General features: G+C 55.9%; 1 protein-coding gene across 1 annotated transcript in view; it reads right to left on the bottom strand.

The window, feature by feature from the left end:
• Nucleotides 1-19,644: 19,644 nt before the first annotated feature.
• SAMM50 (SAMM50 sorting and assembly machinery component) overlaps nt 19,645-24,546 on the bottom strand; it is a 32,706-nt gene continuing 27,804 nt past the window's right edge. Inside the window, exon 15 of the mRNA XM_042948073.1 lies at nt 19,645-19,829. Within this exon, the coding sequence (XP_042804007.1) occupies nt 19,784-19,829 (46 nt within the window). The 3' untranslated portion in view covers nt 19,645-19,783. The remainder of the gene's footprint in view (nt 19,830-24,546) is intronic.

Genomic DNA, 24,546 nt, shown 5'->3' with positions numbered 1-24,546 from the left:
GCGCAGCGCGAGTGGGAACCGCCCGGGTCGCCGCCGCCGCCGCCGCCGCCCGCTCGCCCGGGGAGGGGCCGGAGGGCGCGGCCCCCGCCGCCCGCCCCCGCCCCCCTCGGTCCCCGCCCCCATCCCCCCGCCCCCGCCCCCGGGTCGGACGCGCTGCCGCAGAGGCCACAGCCGTCCCCGCTGTGCGGTCGCCGCCTTGAGCCCTCGGCCGATCCCGCGCCGCGCGCCCGTACTCCCCCCTCCGAGAAGTGAAGGGGCTCGGCTCCCGAGGGCCGCGCGGGCCGCACCCCCGGGGCTCGCGGCGACCTTGTGTCCTACACGCTGGAGCCCCGCGCCCGAGGGCTCTGGTGCCGGTGCCCAGGCTCCGGTGGGGAGCGCGGCCGACGTGCGGCAAAGAACCGCGTTTCACTCGTTGAACTTCTGCCCAGAACCAGGCCGGGGGTTGGGGGAACCCCCTGTGAACTGTCCCCACTCCTAAGCCGCGCTGGCCGATAGGCGCCCTCTGAACCCCTCCCCCGGCCCTAGGGGAGCTCGGGATGTTTCCCAAGGGGTGAGGGTTCCAGGGCTGACCTGGAATCGGGGGCCGGTGTTCAGGCAGAGGGAGGAGAGGGACCGGAGGGGACGGGATGGGGGCTCCAGGGAGGGGAGAAGGGGAGAAGAGGGCAGGGCAGACCTTGTAAGCGCTGGAGGCCGAGAGAGGGTTTTCAGACTGGGATGACGGGATTGGATTGGGGTCCACAGGCCTGACCGCTGCTGGCACCGGGACAGTGGGTGAAGGCGTAAGACCGGGTCTGAGGCACCAGCTGCAGCGCCGAGGTGACTTAGGAGGGAAGTGGACAGAGAGTTAAGGCTGTTTCTTGCCGGGCCGGGGCTGAGGGGTTGGGTCAGTCTGAGGCAGGGCTGTCAGAGGGGGACGGCCGGGAAGGGTAGGAGAGTTCGGGTGGCAAAAGGATGGCCTGAGGCTGATTCTCCATGCCCCTGTCCCCGTCGTGCCTGCTCCGTGTCCCCGGCACACTCTGTGCTCTTGAGCGGGTACCGAGCCCCGTCCTCCCGCTGGGGGTGCACAGACCACAAGGACAGAGCCTTGCCCTCCAGGAGAGCACATGCTGACCCGCAGTGATACGGGACTCACAGGTCCTTTAGGAACCCCGTGAGGTGGGGGAGAGGAGGCTTGTCCGGAAAGGGCCGTCTGACCTGGGACCCGGGTGAAACCGCCTTCTGCCTTGGTTCAGTAAATGGAGAGAAAACTCGGCAGGCAGGCAGAAGGGGAGAGGATGCTAAGTAAAGACAGGCACCTGGGGGTGTGAAGTGACAGGAAACAAAGGCACATTGCCTGGCGTGGATTGAGCCTTTGTGGTGGAGGGAACCAGATCAATGCCGTGTTCAAGGAGCCCTGAGCCACTGAGAGGGTCTGAGCAGAGACCGGACACGTTGGATTAATGGGAAAACTGAGTGATGAAAGGAAGCGAAACCCAGGGCCCGAGAGCAATTCACAAGTCACTGAAACGGGCCAGGCCAGAATCTCGGAGGCCGTGGCAGAGGGAAGGGACCAGACGAGAATGAGCTCTCAGGTTTGCAAACCACAACATTTGGACAATAACTGGGGGGTCAGGGTCAGAGGTCCCAGAGGCTTCCAACACCCCTTTTGATGGGCGGGGGGGGGTCTCTAACCGGGCTGGGGAAAACACAGAAAGGTTGTGAACTCGGTTATTGACATCCCAATGGGGTCATGGCAGAGTCAGGGCTAGACAGCGCTCTCTGGATGCGGGAAGGAGGCTGGCATCCAGGGCGGGCGGCTCTGACCCCTTTGAGAATCCTATGCACAGCACTGATGGTTTACTCTAGAGAAGTGTGCACACGAGAAGTCCACTACCGCTTTGAGGGGCCCACGGACACCCCCACCCTCCCGCTGCCCTCAGCACACCCATCACCGGTCCCAGCAAGCGGAAAGGTAGCCATGGGAAGGAAAAGGGAGCAGAGCCGTGCTCCTGGGCCACGAGACCTGGGAGCAGAGGATTCAGTCCTGTGCCCCCCCCCCAAGTAAATAATCAGTTATTTTGAGTATTTCATCAGTGGGTCCGGCTTCCCAGGGAACACACAGAATTTACAGTTTCTGCTTGTTAGCTGCTACTTTGAACGCTGTGGAGACAGGTGGAATCGTACTTTTAAAAATGTCATTACAGGGGCGCCTGGGTGGCTCAGTCGGTTGGGCATCCGACTTCAGCTCAGGTCATGATCCCGAGGTTCGTGGGTTCGAGCCCCGCGTCGGGCTCTGTGCTGACAGCTCAGAGCCTGGAGCCTGTTTCGGATTCTGTGTCTCCCTTCTGTCTCTGCTCCTCTCCTGCTCATGCTCTGTCTCTCAAAAATAAACATTCAAAAGAATAAGTTAATTTAAAAAAGAAATAAATAAATGTCATTACACCATGAACAGATTTCTCTAGAAGACACCTGGCCCACCTGTTCCCAGCAGGACTACTCACTACAACCAAGTGATTCCTAGCTGTAAGAGGAACTGAACCGGGCTTTACAGGATAGTAGGGTTCCTGGAGTTTTGTAGGAATCGTTTGCACAAAAATATAATCATGTTTTAAATGCAGGCGTGGTGCTTGTTACCAAGAAATCCGTGCAAAGTGATGATGTCTCAGTCGTGTTTATAATCATTCCCTTTTCTGCAGAGACAACATGTGCACTCACACACACAATTTTCCTCGCACATTTTGGGCTGGAGAATTGGATGATCTCTTATTAAATGCAGCTTTGAAGGTTATTTTAAATTATTGCGTTCGTTGTAATGGCTTGTCTCGTGTGTGTGCCACAAATCACCATCAAGAATCGACTTAATGGCCGTGGATTAATTTGTAATTTTTTTTCCGGGCTAGACGGAGGAGGGGCAATGATCTAACCCCCCAAAACTCTCCTTCCCTCGACTTAATGGCCGTGGATTAGTTTGTAATTTTTTTTTCCGGGCTAGACGAAGGAGGGGCGATGATCTAACCCCCCAAAACTCTCCTTCCCTCCTGGCCTTAAAAAAGAGAGAATTTCACAAGGAGCAGAAACGTGATCTTAGTTCTGTCCTCGCCAACTCGGCCTCCCTCTTCTTAGCATGTCACACACGTAGAGCCCACGTCCGTACTCTACGTCCATTTTACATTTGGAGAATAATTACGAAAATCCGATTACACGCAGCTGCCCCTATGAAAGAAAACCATTTGATGTGCGTTTGAAGTGTGGCTTCCAAAGAGGCCAGTTCCTTACGAGCTTCATTGAGGACAGGGAACAAATGTCTCCTGAGTGCGTGCCCTTTGTCCTCACGCTCCGGCAGAGATCTCTCAAAGACGTTCTGTCGAGAGGCGAGGGTACGCCCTTGAGGGAATCCACTCACTTGACGTGCAAGAACAGGTGGCCTCTTTGCTATGATGACAGTGGTCCCCCCCCCCCCCCCCCCGGGCAGAGGGACTGGCATATCAGTTCTCCCTCCGTAACGTCTTGGGGAAAACTCAACGACACCTGTAGGCAGGACAATTTGAGTTCTTTACCTTGCCTGCTTTGGGGTTCCGTTCCCTTAAAAACGTGCCTCTCACGGCACCGCGGCTCGGCTCTCGAAGCTTTTGAGGGGGGTTTGAGGGCTTCCCGCCTTCTTCTATCGCCCCTTCACAGAACTAAAACCAAGTGGTGTCTCTCCAAAAACGCAAACCAGCCCTTAGCTCTTTGGGAGGAAAGGGAACCCGTCCGAGGGCGTATGGAGCCTGTGAAACATTTTCTTGTGTTGCTCATTTTCAAACCTCCTAGCAGTCGTGGGCGAGTCCCAAGTGTGTAGAGAAGCGAAGGGAATCATTAATTCAGTGACGGGGGGCCCGCGCCGTCTCTAAAGTCGGCTTTCGGGGGTGCGATGCCATCAGGTTGCTCCCGGAAGGATCTGGCAAGAGAGTACCGCGCGGCGTTCGCCGGGAAACGCCGGGAGCGCGCAAAGATGACCGCACTCGCCCGGAATTTAAAACCTGGCGCGGTAACGCTTCCTCCCCTACCGCCTGCAGAGGGAACAGGAATCCCTGACTCCAGTGATCAGCAGCCTCTTCCTTGGTGATTTTGGAAACATCAGCAAAGTTTGCAACAAGGGAAGTTGGACTTCCACTTACTAGCAACTCCTCTGAGTTTTCATTTTGCATAGTAGGCAAACCAAACCACATAGGCGCTTTGTTCCTGAAAGCATTTTATAGATGAGGAGAGGGCGAGAGGTTGGCACGGAGCTGTTGGTTCCTTCCGCGGAGGAGAGTGGGTAGGGCCCCCTGAAAGATGATGCATCCCCCTCAAGAAAGACTTCCCCCAAGCTTTTAGGGAGCAAGCCCCTTGAAAAACGCCTGTACTTTTTATATGGGTGGGCAGAGCAGAGGCCAGGCCTATTAGACGTTCACACCTTAGTCTGAATTTCTTTCACTATTAACTTGCCTTATATATGTATCATCTGCCTACACAACGAAAGGCTTTGCTTTCCTCCTCCCACTTAACGTGGGAGCAGTGAGAGAATGACAGCCGTGCTTTGGGTGGCGGGGAGGATGATGAAGGGTAGGGCACTACCCACTTCCTCCTGGCTGCTGGAGGGAGCAGCCTCGGCCACCACAGCCCATCATGAGCACATCTCTGGGGCTGGGAAGGACAGTGGCATAGGGCAGGGGTCTGTTAGGGGGCAGACAGTGGATATTTTCAACTTCGCAGCCCATACGGCCTGTCACAACTCCTCAACTGTCCTGCTGCAGCCCGGAAGCAGCCGTGGACAATACATAAGCAAATGTGCGTGGCCGTGTTCCAATAAAACTTTATTTATGTGCACAGAAATTTACATTTCATAGCGTTTTCACCTGTCACAAAAGATCTTCTTCTGATCTTTTTTTTTCCAAAACCTTGTTTAAAATGTAAAGCCATTCTTAGCTCACAGGCCATACAGAAACAGGCACTGGGCCAGATCCGGGAGCAGATCGTGCCCAAACCCAAACTGAATTTGACTTCCTGCACATTTTTGCCAGAAAGCCCTAACAGTGGTAACGATGGCGGGACTGCTAAAAATCATCGTCTACAAGATGACCAGGATTCAGATCCTGTTGTGTTGAGCTCTGAGGAAGTACACAAAACCTTTCCTCGTGTTACAAATGCCTTTTTAACTTAGCACCTCCAAGAGTGGGTTGGTAACAATCCACTTCTTACGGATCTTATTCTATAAAACTTTCTGTGCTATTATATAAAGTAGAAGTATGTTGCAACATAGCTTGTCTTTTTGGAAAATAGGAACCACGTAAATGTGCATCCGTGATTACGTAAATCATAGCGGAGTCCAGCTGCACGGAGAGAACATTTCGCGAATGCTTTCTCGCGTGGATGTACCACCCGCGGTGTGGTTTTAAGCGGAAAAGCATGATCCCAGACCTTGGGACACGGAGCGGAAGCAAAGACCTGCCCGGTGGAGCTTACGTTCTAACGGCCAGGGAACTGAATTAGCCATCTGTACAACCCACATCCACCCCCGCATACAGTTTACGTACATGCGGATACACGCATACATTTTACACATGTACACAAACCTTTACGGAAGCCCACCTTTTATTTATTTATTTATTTTTTTAATGTTTTATTTATTTTTGAGACAGAGACAGAGCATGAGCATGGGAGGGCCGGCGAGAGAGGGAGACACAGAATCCCGAAGCAGGCTCCAGGTTCTGAGCCATCAGCACAGAGCCCGACGCGGGGCCGGAACCCACGAGCCGCGAGATCACACCCTGAGCCGAAGTCGGACGCTCAACCGACTGAGCCACCCAGGCGCCCCGAAGCCCACCTTTTAATCCCCAGATACGCTGTCAAGGGGAAACGACTAACGCGAACTTTGCCTTTCCGTCAGTGCAAAAAGTAGCAAATGGGTGTTCAACGCGGAGTGAGGAGAACTGACCTCAGGGCTCATTGGAACAGGTTGTGATTGAGAAAGCGAATCCTCAGGCGGAGCCAGAGCATCAGCTGAAAACAGTGTCGTTTATCAATGGTTCGCTCGGGTTCCCAGCTCGCAGGGGGAGAAGCGTGTTCCAGGATTATCCACCTGCCACACCTCCCACAGTCTGTTACTGACGGAGATCAGAGGCTGAGCAGCTGTGAGCCAATTATGCTCTCGAATCAGGAGTGTTAAAACGTGAAGCTCCACCGTGTATGGCAAATTATCTCAAGACTGTCAAAATTTCAAATTTCAGGAAATCAGTAAAATGCAAGGCTTGAAAAGACTGTTCAATCATCAGTGCTATTTAAGTGTTTAGTATCAGGAACTGTTAAAATATGGAGCTTAATTTTTTTTCCCCCCACCAGGAGCACCACGGCAGCCGAACGCGGGCCCTTGTGTCGCAGAGTCCGTCCAAGAAGACCTGCGACTGAAAACATTTTTCGACAACGAATGCGGTCGTTTCCACGTAATCTGAAAAAGAGATGTGAAACGAGAGTCTTTGTTCTAGAAGCATCACGCGGGGTAGATGTTTTGTGAATAGCGGATGAGTCACAAAAGCCTGTCTCTCAAGGGAGAAACGACCCCAGTGCCCGTCGACAGGCGAACGGACTAACGGAACGTGGTCAATCCACGTGTATACACCTGAGATTCTGAGCCGGGGCCACAGCACGGATGAACCCCGAGGACGTCGTGCTCGGTGAGATGAGCCTGACACGGAAGGACAACCTTGTATGATTCCCTAGAGGAGCCACAGTCATCGAGACGAAAAGTAGAATGGCGGTCACCAGGGGCTGCCGGGGGCGGGGGGTTTGGCGGGGACAGAGTTTCGGGTTTGCAAGACGAAGAGTCCTGGAAACCGATGGGACTGGGGGCTGCCTAACACTCCGAATGGACTTCATACCACAGAATCATACACTTGACAATGGTTGCAACAGGTGCACCTCGGTGGCTTGGTCAGTTAAGCATCTGACTCTTGACTTTGGCTCAGCTCACGCTTTCGTGGTTTCATGGGTTCGAGCCCTGTATCGGGCTCTGTGCTGGCATCGGGGAGCCTGCTTGGGATTCTCTTTTTCTCCCTCTTGCTCTGCCCCCCCGCCCCCGCTCATGCTCTCTCTCTCAAAATAAAGAAACTTACAAAAATAGTTGTAATAGTAAATTTTATCTTATGTATATGTTACTGCAATGTTTTTCATTTTTATTTTTTTAACCACAGGTTTTTAAATTTTTATCTACTTATTTAAAAAAAATTTTAATGTTTATTTATTTTTGAGAGGGAGAGACAGCACGCAAGCAGGGGAGGGGCAGAGGGAGAGGGAGACACAGAATCCGAAGCAGGCTCCGGGCTTCGAGCTGTCAGCACAGAGCCTGACACGGGGCTCGAACTCAAGAACCTCGAGATCATGACCTGAGTCCAAGTCAGATGCTTAACCAACAGAGCCACCTAGGTGCCCCCAAACTTTCTTTTTTACATCCTGTGTCTAAGACCCAAAGTAAATCAAGCCTGCGAACTAAAGGCAATTTTAATAAACTGCAAAGTACTGCATTGGGAGGCGGGCGAGACGCGGCCCTTCCTACAGAGGAGAGGCAGCGGGAAAGAGAGACAAGGAAACAGAGCTGACAAAGAAGGAAGAACAGAGAGTAAGAGAGCGTGTCAGGGGCAGCAAAGGGTTCCCTGGAGGGCCAGCCTTTGGCAAAGAAAGAGCCAAAGAAGATCGAGGCAGCAGCGACCAGGACCCGGAGGGGAAGGACGGAGGTGGGGAAGGCAATAGAAACAGACCCTGGGGTGGTGGAGGAAGCCACCAAACAGGCCCCCCGCTAACCTGCAGAACAGGCACAGGGGGAATGGCCCTTGCTTAGGCGAAGTCGCCTCCAGCACCCCCCCCCCCCAAGCACCCAGCTGACCCCATCGGGGCTTCCTCCCAGCTGATTTGTCTGTGCTCCCTGCCAGACGGTCATCATCTGTGCCTTCGTACCCCACATCCGGGCCTGGCACACACCAAGAGCTATGTTCGCTGAATGAGTGAATGAATGAATGAATGAATGAATGAATGAGTAAATGAGTGAATGAATGAGTGTATGAGTGAATGAGTGTATGAGTGAATGAATGAGTGAATGAATGAGTCTATGAATAAGTCAATGAGTGAGTGAATGAGTTATGAATGAATGAGTGAATGAATGAGTGAGTGAATGAATGAATGAGTGAATGAATGAGTCTATGAATGAGTGAATGAATAAATAAAAGGCAAATGATTGATGACAGTAGGTTGGGGGTAATGACTGCATAAGACTGTCATGGCCACTTGGGGTTATGGGGACGTCTGCACCCCCACAGGAAAGCTCTTCTCCATCGATGCAGATTATTTATAGCTCCTCATGCACTCAGCCCCAGTGACAGCCTTAGTGATGAAGGACACAAGAGAGGACGGCGTGGCATGGAAACACTAGGAACAAAGCTTCGCTGTCACCAGCCTTGTTGAGGGGGGCTCCGCTGTGGAGGGCAAGGGGGGTGCGGTGGGGAGCCGGGCTCTAGCCTCCAGGCAGAGGCTGCCGGTTCGGACCTCCCCGCGCCTCCCGGTGGGTCTAAAAGGCACACGCGGGTCACCTGACGTCTCCTGAAAGCGCAGGTCCTGGCGGAGGGGGGCTGGGCTGCGCCCCGGACTCCGCACGTCCAACCCAGGTGCCCTCCGTACCCCTGCACCGCACTTTGAGTGGAGAGGCTCTTTGACCAAAGTGTCCCCCCTGGGCTCCCGGAGTGAGAAGTTGCCCGCCAGGGACGCCAGCTGCCTTCTCAGCAATGTTGATGTTTATGGGGCCAGCGAGACCGACTTTAAAGCGTCAGCTGCCTCGAAGTAAAGCACAGCACCCCGCCTGCCACGAAGGCGGCACAGTGACAACCGAGGCACCAGGCCTGTGCCCGGGATTTCCGCACTCACGATGTGTTAGCCAACCACGTGTTTCAAATAACTACTTTCTAAAACTCGTGTGCTGGCCATCTCCCCTCTCCCCCACCCCTTCTGTGAACAGGAGACCCGGGGGGAGCCAGGCGGTGGTGGGACAGGGAGGAGGTGTCCTCTGTGCAAGGGAAGGGCACAAAGGTCATCATGACGTCCCCCGCACCGACACCTAAAGGTCTCCTTTGAAATCCAGTTCCTCGTTTTGTTTTTATTTTTTTAATGTTTATTTATTTTTGAGAGAGAAAGAGAGCGAGTAGGCAGGAAGGGGCAGAGAGAGAGAGAGAGAGAGAGAGAGAGAGAGAGAGAGAGGATCCCAAACAGCCTCCACACTGTCAGCGCAGCGCCCGACGCGGGACTCGAGCTCACAAACCGTGAGATCATGACCTGAGCTGAAATCAAGAGTTGGATGCCTAACCGACTGAGCCACCCAGGTGGCCCCCAGCCCCTCATTTTAGAAAAGTAAGTGGTCACCACACGAGGCTCCAAAGGACAGGCCAAGGGCCTCTCCCATCCTGACCCCCCACCCCCCCACACCTGCCGCTTTCCCTTCCCCCTTCCTGATGCCTTTCTCAGCCAGTCCAGACATCACGGCCCAGACCCCGCAACGTGTTACGACGTGGCGACCGCTGGCCGTGGCTTGAACCGTTTCCCCAAGAAACATAGGCTGAGTCCCCCCCCCCGTCCCCCCCCACCCCGTCCCCAGGAATGCGACCTTATTTGGAAATGGGGTCTTGGCAGGTGTGATGGAGTTCAGGTACGCCATGGGTGGGTCTTCGTCCGATGCGGCCAGGAGAGCCCACGTGGAGACGGAGGTGGACGCTGGGGCCGGGATGCACCAAGGGCTCCTGGGGACACAGAAGATGAGAGCAGCGGGGGAGGGATTCTCCGAGGCTTTGGAGAGAGCTCCGCCCTGCCGACACCTTGAGTTTGGACTTGGGGCCTCCAGACGGGGACAGGATCAACGCCTGTCGTTTCAGGAGCCCGGTGTGCGGTGCTTTGTTAGGGAGGCTCCAGGAGGCCCTCGCTGCCCTCCCCGAGCACGGGCTCCTCTACCCACCCCGTCCTGGCGGGGTCTTGCCCCCAGAAGCCTCCTGTCCCTGGGCCGCGCCCCTGGGTGCTGTCATTCATCCCCACGGGCCTCAGAGCCCCCCTGTGCCGCGACTCCAGTCTGCGCCTGCGGCCCAGACACTCTCCCACGCCTCAAACTTCGGGCAGATTCCTCCCCGAAAGCCCACCCCTCCTCCAGTCTGGTCCTCGTTCGCCACCCAGGACAGGCTGGGCTGAGCGGTGGGTACCAAGGAGGCGGGTGCCCGTGCCCCGCTGGTGCGGCCCTCGCTCGCTCCGGGGCCTGGTGACGTGCAGAGGCGTCCTCGAGTGGGGTCCAGCCACAACCAGCCCCAAGTTAGCAGAGGGGCACCCAAGGGACAGCAGGCGTATTTCGAGGACGGCACTGAAGCGTGCCGTACTTAGTGAGTTCACCCAGCCACCGGGCGGGGATAGGGGCCGTCACCCGTGGCCGTGCCCCAAGCCCTGTGAGGTCGGCCTCCTCCGCGTCCCTGTCGCCCAGCCCCCCCCGCTCCCCCCCGCAGGAAGCCTGCGTTCACACCCCCATCTCTCAGCTGGATCAAGGTAAGATCTCCTAACGGGTAAAACCCAAGCTCATCACCGCCCTCCCTGCCTTCATGGCTCATCCCTGCCGGGCCTGCTGCCCGAGGCCCCCACGTTCTTGCCTCCCGAGTGCCCAGTGTCGCCTCCCGTCAGCCCCGCGCCAATCACAGCCGCCCAAGTAAGCCATCCACAGCCCCCCAGGCTCTCTGCCCACCTTGCCCGGCTGGCGGGCACCCTCCTGCCCTGGGGACCCTGCTCTAGGTCACTTCAGCCTGACTCCCTCGCAGACCTGGCTGGCCACTCCCCCCGGGGGGCGTCTGTCTTTCCATTCCTCGGACGTGCTTCTGGTCTCGCGGTACCACACGGGGGGGACAACTGAGTGCGTTCCTTACACAGCTTACGTTCTGGACACAGATCACACACGCACACGCACACACACGCACGCGGTAGGCTGGCGTGGCGGAAGAGCACTGCGTGGACCCAGCACTGATACTGAGAATTCCCACACACGTCTCGGGTCCGGCACTGGCCTGTGGGCTCCAGTTCCACCCACTCAGGGGTCCGCAAGCTACACCCCGAGGCCAAATGTGGCTGTTTTGTGTGGCCCCAGAGCTCAGGACGGTTTGTGCATTTTTATTTTTATTTTTTAGGGTTGATTTATTATCTTGAGAGAGACAGAACACGAGCAGAGAAGGCGCAGAGACAGAGGGAGACCGAGAACCCGAGACAGGCTCCAGGCTCCGAGCCGTCAGCGCAGAGCCCGACGCGGGGCCCGAACCCACGGACCGCGAGATCGTGACCTGAGAAGATTACATTTGGAAATATTCACGAGGAACGTTTGAGAGAAGTGTTTTACCTGGAGGTTGAGACTCCACAGCAGGGCCCAGGACGCTAGCGGTGGCACCTGAGGTTTACAGTCCTTGCTGGATTTCAAACTCGGCACCTCTACGAGCCTTTTGCCCATGTGTCTGGTTGCACCTTATCAGTTTCAGGGGCGCATTAATTCATCTCCCCATGAAACAGCCAAGAACTTGCAGGGGAACCGCTGACCTCCGCCCCCATTGCTGTGGCCTTCCGGAACCATCCAGGCTCCCACAGGCGCCGGCAGCCCTGTTTTGGGAGCCGTCAAATCTGGAGCCACGTCAGGGAAAGGGCTGCTTGCGTTCCCGGCGTTTACCGACCGGCTTAGGTCTGTGTGCAGTTCAGATCGATCCCCCTTGTTTCCTAGGCTGCCTCTGCATTTCCGTTCCATTAGCAAAGAATGCAAACTCCAGATTGTAACGTTTACATCTCGGGATGGAGCCTCAAGACGGGATTGGACTTTGGGGCGCCAGGGTGGCTCGGTCAGTTGAGTGTCTGTCTCTGACTCAGGTCATGATCTCACGGGTCGTGGGTTCCAGCCCCTCATCGGGGTCTGTGCTGACAGCTCGGAGCCTGGAGCCTGCTTCGGATTCTATGTCTCCCTCTCTCTGCCCCTCCCCTGCTTACTCTCTGTCTCTCTCTCTGTCTCTCTCTCTCTGTCTCAAAAATAAACATTAAAAAAAAAAAAAAAAAAAAAGACGGGATTGGGACTTAAATCACCGGAAATATACACCTTCCCTATTTCATCCAAGTTTTCTTTTTATTTATGTGGTTAGTTTTTTATTTATTTATTTTGAGAGAAAGGGACACAGAGGATCCCAAGCAGACTCTGAGCTGTCAACGTGGAGCCCAACGTGGGGGTCGAATCCACAGACCGTGAGATCACGGCCTGAGCCAAAGTCAAGAGTCTGACGCTTAACCAACTGAGCCACCCAGGGGACCCCGAGTTTTCCTTTTAAACCAATATTTCTTATAAAACCTGCCTGACCTGACAGACACACCTCAGCCAGGTGATGAAGGTGGGTCGTGTGGGTGGCACATGCCCTGAAGCATGATGGGAAGGGGACTTTACCTCTGCGGTCTTCCTCCCCAAACCCCGTAACTCCACAGACGTTCTCATGTTTTTGGGAGAAAAGCACCACCAAGTCCAACTGAGGGACAGTCTACAAAATACCTGCCCAGAGTTCCTCAAAAACGTCAAGGTCGTCAAAAACAAGGAACGTCAGGGAAACTGTCACGGCCAGGAGGGGCCTCAGGAGACAGGGTGACTCAGTTTAATGTGGGATCCTGGATGGGGTCGCTGGGCCAAATCAGGACGTGCGGTGGAAACAGGAAGTGCGAGTACAGACTTTGGTTAATAATAATGTATGAATATTGGTCTGTTAATTGTAACAAAATGCACTCAGACTAACGTAAGACGTTAATACTGGGAGCTGGGTGTGGGGTATATGGGAACTCAGCACCATTTTCAGAATTTGTCTGTAAATCTAAAACTACAAAATGGAAAGTGTATTCAAAAAAATACCATCATTGATTTTTCACAGAGCTCTTGCATTTTCCCCACCTTTATTGCAAAATAAAGATTTCTAGAATTTTCAAAGCGCCTAAGGGGGTCGGCTGGGGAATGTGTTATGAACAAGATGCAGCACCCCCAAGATGCTTTCCAAATCAATCATCTATTTTTAGAATCCTTTTGGACCAATGGTTCCTAACCTTCCTTAAAATTCACTTCAGAATTAACCCTTTTGCTGCTGGCTTAGTCAGAAGACAGTGGCAGCGTAGGCTCACAGGGAAACGGAGGCGACCGCGGAAGGGCCGCCTCGTGCAAGGTCAGGCCGTGGGGGGGCAGCGGGGGGGGGGATCGCCCCGCCTGCAGCAAACCCGAGCCTGCTCCTGCACCCGGGCACCGCGGCCGGCAGGGGGCGCCCGGGACACTTGATCCATTTCCCCTTTTGTGTGCCTTCGGCTCTGCCACTTGGTGGCTGATACAATCGCCTGCGTAAATATCTAGCTTGATTGGCTTTGTTTTTTCCGTTACTCAAGCCCAGAAAAAGGGGAAACTTACATACTTATTTTCTCTGACGACAGGGTGACATCCACACAGACCCTGATAAGGACCGCGTGTTTCCCGAGAACCAGAACGAATCCCTCTGTGTTGGAGGCACCTGCCCTCAGCCCTCGCCCCTGGCCCCTGGCCCCGGCCCAGCCCTAGCACGCGTGTGTGGAATGAACGAGCAGACGAACAACGCGAGTGGCAGGAGTGACAATTCGAGACGGCTCCGACTCCCAAACGGTGCTTTTCCACCCCGGGCCTGTTTCCTTTCCCCTGCCAGGAGGAGACAGCAGGAGGCAGCGTGCAGACAGGCAGGGGCCCTGGGGGGGCGGCACGGAGGCTGCCGGATGGAGAGGCAGGACCCCCCCCCCCCCCCAAACCGCCCATGGGTAGTTCTTTCTCTCGGCGCCTGGTGAGCAAACGTGTCTGGGGTAAAGCTGCCCGAGGAATCCTAGGAAACCTTTAGCAGCCGCGGTAACATCTGGGGAAACGCCACCCTGCTGACCTCAGCACTTCCTCCCGGTGAGGACGGCGTGTCAATTTCCATCCCTCCGTGTTCAGCGTCAAGGCCATACCACAGCCTCTTTATTATGGTCTAATATTTCTAGCAGTGCCTCTGCCTGCTTCGTATTTCAGGGAAATTACACTTAGATGAGCAGTAATTTCTGGGTATGATAATAAGATCGAAGCAATTGTACTTGGGTCTCTCACTCCATACGGGGAGGTCACCTTCTATTTCGCAGTGATGGATGGATCCAGGCTTGCTATTATCTCAGCCGTCTGAAGTCAGAGTATTTTAATTGACCAGCACATCTATCTAGTGACAAATGTAGGAAATGCTTCCTCCATTAGAAATGAATTGATTGGGGCGCCTGGGTGGCGCAGTCGGTTAAGCGTCCGACTTCAGCCAGGTCACGATCTCGCGGTCAGTGAGTTTGAGCCCCGCGTCGGGCTCTGGGCTGATGGCTCGGAGCCTGGAGCCTGTTTCCGATTCTGTGTCTCCCTCTCTCTCTGCCCCTCCCCGTTCATGCTCTGTCTCTCTCTGTCCCAAAAATAAATAAAAAACGTTGAAAAAAAAAAATATATATATATATAAAAAAAAAAAAAAAGAAATGAATTGATTGAAAAGGAAAAGGAGGAAAAAAACAAAAAACAAAAACGGGAGAGAGAGGCTGTAATCTTCAGTTTGTCCAAAGTCACAGAATGTGTTCTTTTCAAAAACTATTTATTTCCCCAGCAAGATAATGGTGCATCTCCTCCTGTATGAACGTTCTTTGTTCTCACGAGGCGTCTAATGATTTGGCAAAGGAATCCGGTGATTTACTCGTCACAAAAACGCCACGTGGAAAGTCACAACCCAGGTGCGGGGGCGAGATGTCCGAGATGACCATAAGCCCCACTCTGGCAAAGCCTTGTTCATTTTTAAAACCAGGACAGCCGGTTTGACCCCAGCGAAGCAGGGCTGAGACGGCGTCCCACAGCTCCCGTCTCAAACGGGACTAAGTGGGAACGTAAGACGCGTCCGTTTCATTCCAAGCGTTTGCCATTGTATTTTTCTCTTTCCCTCACTTCCGGGCGATACCATTGCAGAAGAGACCCCACGTTCTGCCTGCTAACGCCGTCCTCTGGATCACCTCTACCAGCCAAGGCAGAGCCCACGTGCACCGATGCAGACTGCGCTCCTGCACCCCTCGTAGCCCAGCCCCCACCCCCATACCCACTCCGCCCCCAACCGGGGCTCTGCTGCGCCAGGCCCTTTATATCCACTTCCTGCTACACACAGGTTCCTCCAGAAGAGCAACCCGAGGGCAGGGAGATGATGCGGACAGATCAGCGGTTCTCGGCTGTGGTCCCCGGGCCCCTGAAACTTTCACGGGGTCTGAGGTCAACACCGTTTTTGTAAGACCAAGGCGTTACCTAGGGATCTGGCTCACAATGACATCTGTACTCCCTGCTTTGCACCGTGCGGCAGGTGGGAGTGCCAGTGCCCGAGTCCCCGCCTCCCGCGGTCACCGCGCCCTCCCCCGCACGCACGCGCCGGGCAAAGCCGAGAGGCCGGACTCGCTGAGCGGTGGCCTCAGGGAAGCAGAAATGCCCAATCCCCTTAAATCTCGGCCGCTTTAACATTCTGTGTGACGACACGCGGCGAGCTTGCGCACGGAGGCACGTCTGCTCCAGGGAAACGCTACGTGGTTGGGCTTCAGACAGAAGCAGCCACCCTTTTCATGGAGCGTCGATCGTTTGTACTCGGAGGAGTGACCAACTGGTTATTCAGACTCGGGTATTTGGCCGGCGTTTCCTTGAAAATGAATGAAGTGAGCCTCAAGGAAAGCGACTGACAAGTATTCACCGTCAGTGATAAAACGTGAGCTTCCGTGCAAAAACCGGACTCTGGGGGAACTTGTACCCGCCCCCACGAACTTGGGCAGCTTAAGGATCCTCCTGGTGAAATCGGTGATGGCAGTAACAACGGTGATCTTTTTATCTTACGCGATCATGACTGGGCCACTATTTGGAAGATCCGCATATTTTCTGGGTCTTGGGGCACCTGGGTGGCTCAGTCGGTTGAGTGTCTGACTTCGGCTCAGGTCACCATCTCGTGGTTCATGAGTCTGAGTCCCGCGCTGGGCTCTGTGCTGACAGCTCAGAGCCTGGAGCCTGCTTCCGGTTCTGTCTTCCTGTCTCTCTGCCCTTCCCTTGCTCATGCTCTGTCTCTCTCTCTCAAAAATAAATAAACATTAAAAATTTTTTTTTTTACTTCTCAGTCTTCATACCCCATATGGTAAGGATTAGCATGAACCCACATAAACCAAAGCTTTTGGGGGGTTCTCCACAATTTTTGACAATGTGAAGGGGTCCTGAGACCAAAACGTTTGAGAATTGCTGTTATATTTAACAATCGTCTGATAAGATCAGTAAAAAGATTAAAAAAAAAAAAAAAAAAAGAGTCAAAAAAAGGCGCAAAAAAAAAAAAAAAGGAATCTATTTACTGTTCCCGGGGCTCCCGTGCTGGGTGCCGGGAGCGAGCTTCAAGGGGTTACACTGTGGAGATCATCGGCCACGCTCCCGTTTGGGAACGGGAACTGACGGCCTCAGAGACTTCTGGGAGTGTCCTAACCCGTGCCGCAAGTGCCTTATCCAGCTAGTGGCAGAGCCGGGGATGGTGTCCGGTCTGAATCCCAACCAGGTGGCGACTCCTCACCCCCCGTACCGAATGCTCAAAACCAGGCGAAACAGTCAACAGTGTTACGCATCAGCCAGCGTTTCTTTGGGGGCAGAAAGCCTTGGAAAACCCACAGGCGGCAGGCAGCCATCCAGGGCCGTGCAAGCCATCGCCGAAAGGTGCCAAACCAAAATCCTCTCCTTGACAGAAGACAACCCGAGGCCCGGAGGCCAGATGGGGATTCGGTGAACAGCCCACAGGGCGAGAGCCAGGCTCCCGACCCAGGGCTGTTCCACCCCGACAGTTTCCCCCGGAAACTTGCCTCCTCCCCAAACATGCTGCCCCTTCTGACGGGCCAAAGGCAGGAAGCGCAGAGGAGAAGCCGGCGGGGCAGACGCAGGCTACAGGAACACCACCCCCCAGCCCCAGCCCTCTGCTGCTCTCGGAAGGAAGGCTTCTCATCGTCAGGCCCGGTTTTTCACGAGAAGCCAGAGATCTGAATTTTGAGTGCAGATGCCGGATTTTAAACACTTCACTTAAAATGCAGTTCTCTGGTTCTGGTTCTCTAGACTGAGGCATTCTCTCCCTTGCAGATCCTTAGCCATATGGTGCGCCTGAACACATCTAACTGTCCCGAAGGTTAGTTTATCTGGTCTTCAAAAAGAAAAAGGAAATCCACAAAGAAACAGGATGCTGAGCTTAGGGAGGTGCACGTATGGGGAGGGCAGGGCCCCTGTAGGAGCCGGCATGGGGGGAAGGTGACCCGGTAACGCCAGGGGCAGATTGTCTCGGTGTGGCCGACTGGACCGTCCCCTGTTCTGGTAACTGTGCTCCCGGCTGGGTCATCAGACCGGCAGATATGACGGGCACCGCTGGGTGAGCACACTGCTGCTGAAGCCACGTGGAAAGGTCACTCGAGTGTGTGCAGAGACCACACGTCCGCGGTGACAGAGGACGCCAGCCGTCACGAGGGGCTTGCCTCCCAGGAAGAACGGGCTCACTGATTGCGTCTCCTCGTTACGAGTGACAGCTGAGCGGCCCGGCGCGGAACGGGGCAGCGTCCCGGTCAGAACAGAGAAGCGGCCTTCGTGGCCCACCCGCCGCAGCCTGGAGCCGGCGGTTAAGGAAACAAACATCCAGCTCTCTTCCAGCCCCGAACACGCAGGGACTTACAGAAAGACGGGGTACACTGAGGATGCGAAGATTCACAGAGGCCGGGTGGTACTCTGCGGAGGGAATGGTTAGCTCTTCGCGTTTCCCTCCCATCACACGCGATGCCCTCAAATAGCAGTGATGGGAGATTACTTTCCACGACGAAACTCGCCTGGTTTCTGGTCTTCCACGGGGAGCGCCGTGTGGAGTGTGGCTCCAGTCTGCCCACCCGATTCCGCCTGAGAACGAGCGGACGTCTGATGTCCCCCCCCGCCGACCCCGTTTTCACATCTGCTTGCCAAGTGGCCGCCGGGCCACTCGGCGGCAAATGGCACGCGCCCTGAGAGCACTGGGGCGGCTGGACCCGGTGGGTGCGCTTTAATGAAGGAGCTGGTGCCAGTGACCCGGGCAGGGCTTGATGAGACACGTGGCCTTTCAAAAATGACTTCTCCTTCCAGTTCTCCGTTGGCGTAGTAGACGGATTCTCAAAGGTCACGGTGTCTGAGACAAATACTCGGGTCTTTCTGTTCTTAATTTACAGTCTGAACGTGGCAGTGTTATAACAGGGGCCTCTTATTTTGCCAAAGGCATAAATGCGAGACTGTAAATGATGAAACAACTCAGGGGAAAACGTGTACTTCCCCATGCTCCCAACTAATCAGAACGGTCCAACTGTTATGCTTCTTACATATTCTCTGCACCATCCCTGTAGGCCACACAGGCAATGGCAGGGCGGGGGGGAGGGGAGACCGTGCTTGGTGGGCTCGAGGGCCGTGGTCCCAAGCTGCTCCCGACAGCCAAGCTCACTGGGCAAAGACACGAACAAATCACAGGGAGGCCTGGAAGTGAAGGCACTCAGCCCCAGCTGCGAGACAGAGTAAAATGCTACCGGGCACCGTCTCCAGCCCCGACATTTCTTCCACAGGGAGAATTCAGAGAGGTTTAACTTTCAAAAACACTTTTTTTTTCACGTGACCAACTATGTATATCCCGGAAATGTGACTTTGACAGATACGAGGTGTGTTCAGAAGAATAAGGGCCCCCCAAAGATGCCTGTGTTCTCATCCCGGGAACCTGTGACTGTCCCAGAACACGACCAGGGGGAATTCAGGTCACAGACAGACCCGAGCTGGCTGATCTTACATGAAGAGAGCAGCCGGGCTGTCCAGAGGGGCCCAACGTACTCACGGGGGTCTGAGAAAGCACCAGAAGGCAAGCAGCAGGGGGACACGGGCAGATGCTGGGTGGTGAGCTTTGAAAACACAGGACACGGCCATCAGCCGAGGAGGCCAGAAGGCCAGGAAGCGGACTCTCCCCTGGAGCCTCCAGAAGGAACGCAGTCAGGCTAACACTGGTTTCATAAGGCCCATCCAGGAATTCCGACCTCCAGTGACTGGGTTGTGTTTGCGGTAACTCGTTAGAGCAGCTCCGGGAGCTGGGAGACTTGTCTTATCAACACTATCACCCCTGAAGAACACATGCTTCCCTCTGCCTCAGTGTCCCCAGCGTTACACGTGATTCTTCAACGCCACCCACATGCGCTTAAGGGGCTCCGACACCCAGAACTGTGACTGCAGCGGCCACCAGAGCGGTCCCCCCTCGGCATCGCCCGCACCCCACCCACACGCCCTCCGCCAGCAGCCCGGGCGTCCCTGGGGCTCTGCCCAGTACTTTCCGGTATAAGGGAACCAGACACGGAGGCTCGAGGAGCCTGCGAGGGAAAGCAGTCGGGAGGCTGCCTGACGGGACCTTCCGTGGGGGCGGTCCCCGTGGAAGAACACGTGGCCATTTTAAAAGCCCCGTCCCCTCCACGTGGTCCTCGGGAAAAGCCAGCGTGGGACACAGAGGTTGGGAAAGTAAACCATGTCCACGATGCTGCTGAGTATTCGTCTTTAAAATTTATTGACGTGCTTTCCCACAAGGATGGCAAAGAGTGGCTCGACGCGTCTGCTCGGAAAGTGACTCACTGCCACCGAGTCCCAGGGCTTCTCCTGCGGGGTCTAGAGGACGCGGTCAGCTTACAGGAACCTGATCCCGGCACCAAACTGCACGCCGTCGCATATCCTAAAAAAGCGAAGGGCAGAAAGTCAACACCGTGGCTGCTCTGCTCACGCCCCCGGCATCATGAGACCACAAACGGGCACCGGCCTTCCAGAACCATCGGCGGACTGGCCCCTCTCCTGGGGGCCCCACCCCCCAGCCCTGCGGCTTCCTCCTCTGCTGGCTTAAGGACCAGCCTTTGGAGGACAAACAAATGGTTAAGATGAGCGGGCACAGATCCCTCCTTCGTGCCCTTCATGTCCTCCAGTCAAAAAGCAAAGAAGGCAAAAAGCAAAGAAGGACCTAGGAGAGAAATGTTTACAATAAGAAAACCCCCGAGGGAAAAACAACAGCTTTGGGTTTATTTCTAAGGCTGCTGGGCAAGCAGCGAGTTGTGAGAGGCTGGCTATGCGGAGCAGAGCGGTGACAAGAGAGGTGACCCGCCTGGAAGCCACAGAGGTGGCTGGGGAAGGTGGGGACAAAGCACAGCCTTCAGTGGGGTCGGGGAGGCCAGGAGGAGGCAGAGCGGGGAGGCTGGCGGAGGGAGACGGTGCAGAAGAAATGAGGGGGATGGGAAGCCGGCGGAATTTGGGCCGCCCGGGCTCTAGAAGGATTCCGGGGGCCAACAGCCGTGGCAGAGTCCCAGCCCCACAGGGAGAACCTGCTCCTGACCCAGGAAAAGGACGGGTGCAAAGGAGTCGCCCTGGCGACAATGCTGACGACAGGCTGACGCTCCACAGGTTTTATTCTGTGGGTTTTACTCCACGCGGGGCCCATTTTCAGATAAGCGACAGGATGCGCGAGGCCCCGTTCTCAGCAGGAGGAGAGCGGGACCCCGTGCCCAGACACAGGGGCACCCGCGGGCCGTGCTGTCTGAGCCCAGAGGGCCCAAGCTCGGGGCCTTCTGTCTGCGCAAAGGCAGGGTCGCGGCCCGGCCACACCCAGGGGAGGAGACCCGGCACCCGTGCGGCGGACCCCACGCTGGCACAGGGCTGGTCGTGGTGCGGAGGGCAGAGCCGGGCCGGCCCCGCGGCACTGCCCACCTGGAGGCCGTGCCAAGGGGCTGGACTCCCGCTGGACACGGGCAGAGGGGCCTGGCCCGGGGACGTCAACGCCAGGAAGCGGAAGCTTCGAGGAAAAACGGTTTTCTGAGCCCAAATGGCCGCTGACAGCGCATTCGCGGGACACGGCGTTTTCACAAGTTGTGGACAATTCCCAGAAGACGGGCAACGAGGGTGGCTCCTCTGTTCTGAGGAAAAGTTGGCATTTTTATCGTCATAACACCTGTGCCCTTGCCCAACCTCGGGGTTTATGGCGTATGAAAACCAGCAGGAAGTTTTTCTTCTTCAACCTGCGAATGAGGGAACAGGACACCCAACCCGTGAGAGGTTCGAGGCGGGCCCGTCGCCATCGCTGGGACCCCTGCGGCACCCCTGCTCGCGGGCCAACTGCATCCGCAGGGGTGCTCCAGCCAGAAGGGACGGGGGCCCCTGTGGTCTACGGTAAACCGCACCAATGTCCTTAGAAACGCGAAGATCTACAGCCCCAACCAGGGCTGCGTTTATGAGTTAGTTCTGCTCGAACCTAAGTGATTTGTTTTGTATTTTACACCCTGGGGTCCGTGAAAGCCGTCCCTGCCTGCACTCACTCCTCAGACGCCTGAAAATAAGCTACAAGTCCGTCAAGCCCTGGCTTTCGGGCACAAGCAAAGGCTCATTCACTCGAACTGCGTTTGGAGCCCGTCCCGGCGCAACAGAGAAAACCTCCCCCCACGAACACGACAGCGTCGCAGGGTTACAAGAGGCCACACGTACCTTCCCGTCATGTGTCCACCTCAGAAGGAGGTCTTCCGAATCTCCCCAGGGCCCCTTCCCACCCCGGGGTTGCGAACGGGCCCGGCCGCGTGCCCTCCGGTGCCACCGTAGACGACCCTGCCTGCACCCTGCCCGCCTCCAACTCAGCACCGTGAGGGCCGCCACGGGGTCTCGATGAAGGTCACGCCGGGGGACAGGCACAGACCCCAGCGGTCACACGGGAACAGCAGGTGCCAGCCGAGACACGGGGAAGGTGGTGGCGAACCAGGCAGACGAGGGCCGGAACTCGAAGCCCTCACGTGTGCGTCCAAAGTGAAATGGAGAGAGAGGATGTGAGACTAGAGCGACCGGGCCCAAGGGCTGCCCGAACCTCCCTCCCGCGCCTACACGAAGACAGTCCTGGTGCCCCTGGCACTTCGCGCTTGCACACCTGGGCTCGGGCTGCTCTGCGGTCTGGAGTGCCTTCCCCTGCGAGTCCCCAGCTGTCCGTGTCAGAAAGCTTCATCCCGGAAACCACTTCCCCCAGGAAGCCCTCGGACACCCTCCCCAGGTGGAAGGAGGCTCTTCCTCCTCCTCGCGGTGCATGTCTGTCTCAGGAGCCCCCCCATGTTCATCTCCGAGTCTCTGGGGGCCGCACTCAGGGAGACCGGAGCCACAGAACACGGGTAGGTCTCAGACAAGTGTGCCTGTCACAAGTCCCCCCCGGTATGAAACGCAGCCAACGTTTCTAAGCCGTTTCCGTTTGTGTAAAGGCCTGAAATGCTAATTATAGAGTCTGCGTGAAGAGTGGGGGGAAACCTACAGGTGATTCACACACACACACACACACACACACACACACATCATCCCTGTCCTGCGACTGCTTAACTTCAGAAACGAAGATTAAACTGTGACGGTATCACTCAAGCTTCACAAAACGCCCAGCTGGATAAAACGTCACAACAAAGCCACACGTGGGGTAAAAGCGGGTCCCACGTCCCCGGGTGCCAGGCTGAGCCTGCGTAGGGGACACTGCAGCACCTGCTGCGACCGCCACGATCGGGGGCCACAGAGCAGAGCCGGGCGGGGAGGGCGGTTTCCTTATGTTTGGGTCTTTAAATACCATATGCACAGCATGCCTCTTCCTCCCAGAAGAAACCACACTTGAGATTTGTGTCTGAAACAGATTTTCCGACTCAGAGAGAGGCAAAGCTGAAAGGTGAGCGGAAGCATTCTCTGTGAAGATTCTGTGAGTGGAGGAAAGCCTGGGGGCGGCTGCGGAGCCGGGTTACGGATCCTGGGAGCACAGCGACATCCAGTGGCCTTGAACGGCAGCGGGAGGGCTGAGCTGAAGGACAGGAGGCCCCACAGCCCCAGGCACTGGTCCCAAGTCAAGAGGAGGCCGGGGTGAGACAAGGCAGGGCCCGCCAAGAGGCCACACATCTCCTGCCATCTCAAAACTGGCCGAGAGAGGAGCAGTCAGTTCTGGGCGGCCGATGGTCACTTGGTGACACAGATGGTGTAGCTACAGCCGAAAGCCCACGTGCACTTCTTTCTAATACAAAGCAGTTAGAACGTGTGCACTGACATAATTCGCACTAACATTAGCACAATTAATACACACTGAGTGTCATGGAAACAAGCTATATAATCTCTGAAATGAGAAACTACAGAATTTGAGTTTGAATAAGATCTTCCAAGAAGACGAGTGAGGAAGAGGTGATTTTTCTCTTTCCATGGTTAGTACACGAGGTGCAGAGGGGCGCCTGGGTGGTTCAGTCGGCTACGCGTCCAACTTCGGTTCAGGTCATCATCTCACGGTTCGTGGGTTCGAGCCCGGCGTTGGGCTCTGTGCTGACAGGCCAGAGGCTGGAGCCTGCTTTGGATCCTGTCTCCCTCTCTCTCTGCCCCTCCCCTGCTTGCGCTCTCTCGTGCTCTCTCTCAAAAATAAATAAACATTAAAAAAAAAATACTCGAGGTGCAGAAAAGCCAGTGTGGGGATGAGACCACATCTGGTCTCTCAGAGGACTGGGGGGGTGGGGGGCGGTCCGTGCTCACGTGGTTTCGGTGCAGAGGAAAAGACACAGTTCTGGCCCCCGCTTCTGCCGCGGACCCACTGCCGGCCCCACCGAGGCTGGCCGTCCTCACGTGTCAGCAGGGCTAACACCCTCCTCCGCACAGAGCTGTCGAGAGGCTTCTATAACAAGACAGGGGCTTCGCGCGGCATCTCGTGCAAGGTAAGCGTTCAATAAATACGAATGATCGCCTTCCCTCCGCAAACGTTCTCGTGGCTCTCGGAAGACACAGAGCGGGTCTCCCTCGGCGCGGCCGGTCCGCAAGCAACGGCCACACCAAGACAGCGTGTCAGGGATGCAGTGCCAGGGCCACCCCAGACGGAGGCACATGACACTTCGAGAAGCGCGGGCTCAGGGGGCCTTAGCACCCACATCCGACCTCATCCTGGTGTTGGCGTGGCCTCGACACCTGCACGGCTGGTGCTCCCAGTTAGCACCTGGTGGTTAAGCCAGGGAGACCCACATTCGCGCCTGTGGCGGGAAGAAGGCTTTGCAGAAAGCAGCCTGTAAGACTAGGCTCATTTACCCGAGACTGTAAAGGTATGGAAGCTGCTAGAAAGTTACCGAATGTGAAAACCTTGCTCTAGGAGAAAAATTCCCGTTTTCACATTTCATCATCTCTGAAATCGGGAAAGCAAATCCCATCGACAGCACCTCAGACACGGCCAGGGGGCGGCCAGTGCGTAGGTGGAGGGAAGATGTCTCTGAAGGGAACACGCTTTGCTTCCTGCGTGCAAAGGGCCACAGCGAGTCCACGAGGCCCAACGTGAGCGATAAGCAGCATTTACTCACAGCACGCTGAGCACTGCTGCAAGTGCCTCCCGCACATTCATTCATCCGGGCAAGGTCACCAGCGCCCATTCTCTGGGCAGG

The sequence above is a fragment of the Panthera leo genome, chromosome B4, assembly GCF_018350215.1.
Source record: "Panthera leo isolate Ple1 chromosome B4, P.leo_Ple1_pat1.1, whole genome shotgun sequence".
Taxonomy (NCBI): Eukaryota; Metazoa; Chordata; class Mammalia; order Carnivora; family Felidae; genus Panthera; species Panthera leo.
Note: the sequence above shows the minus strand (reverse complement) of the source record. Positions and strands in the feature narration are given on the sequence as shown.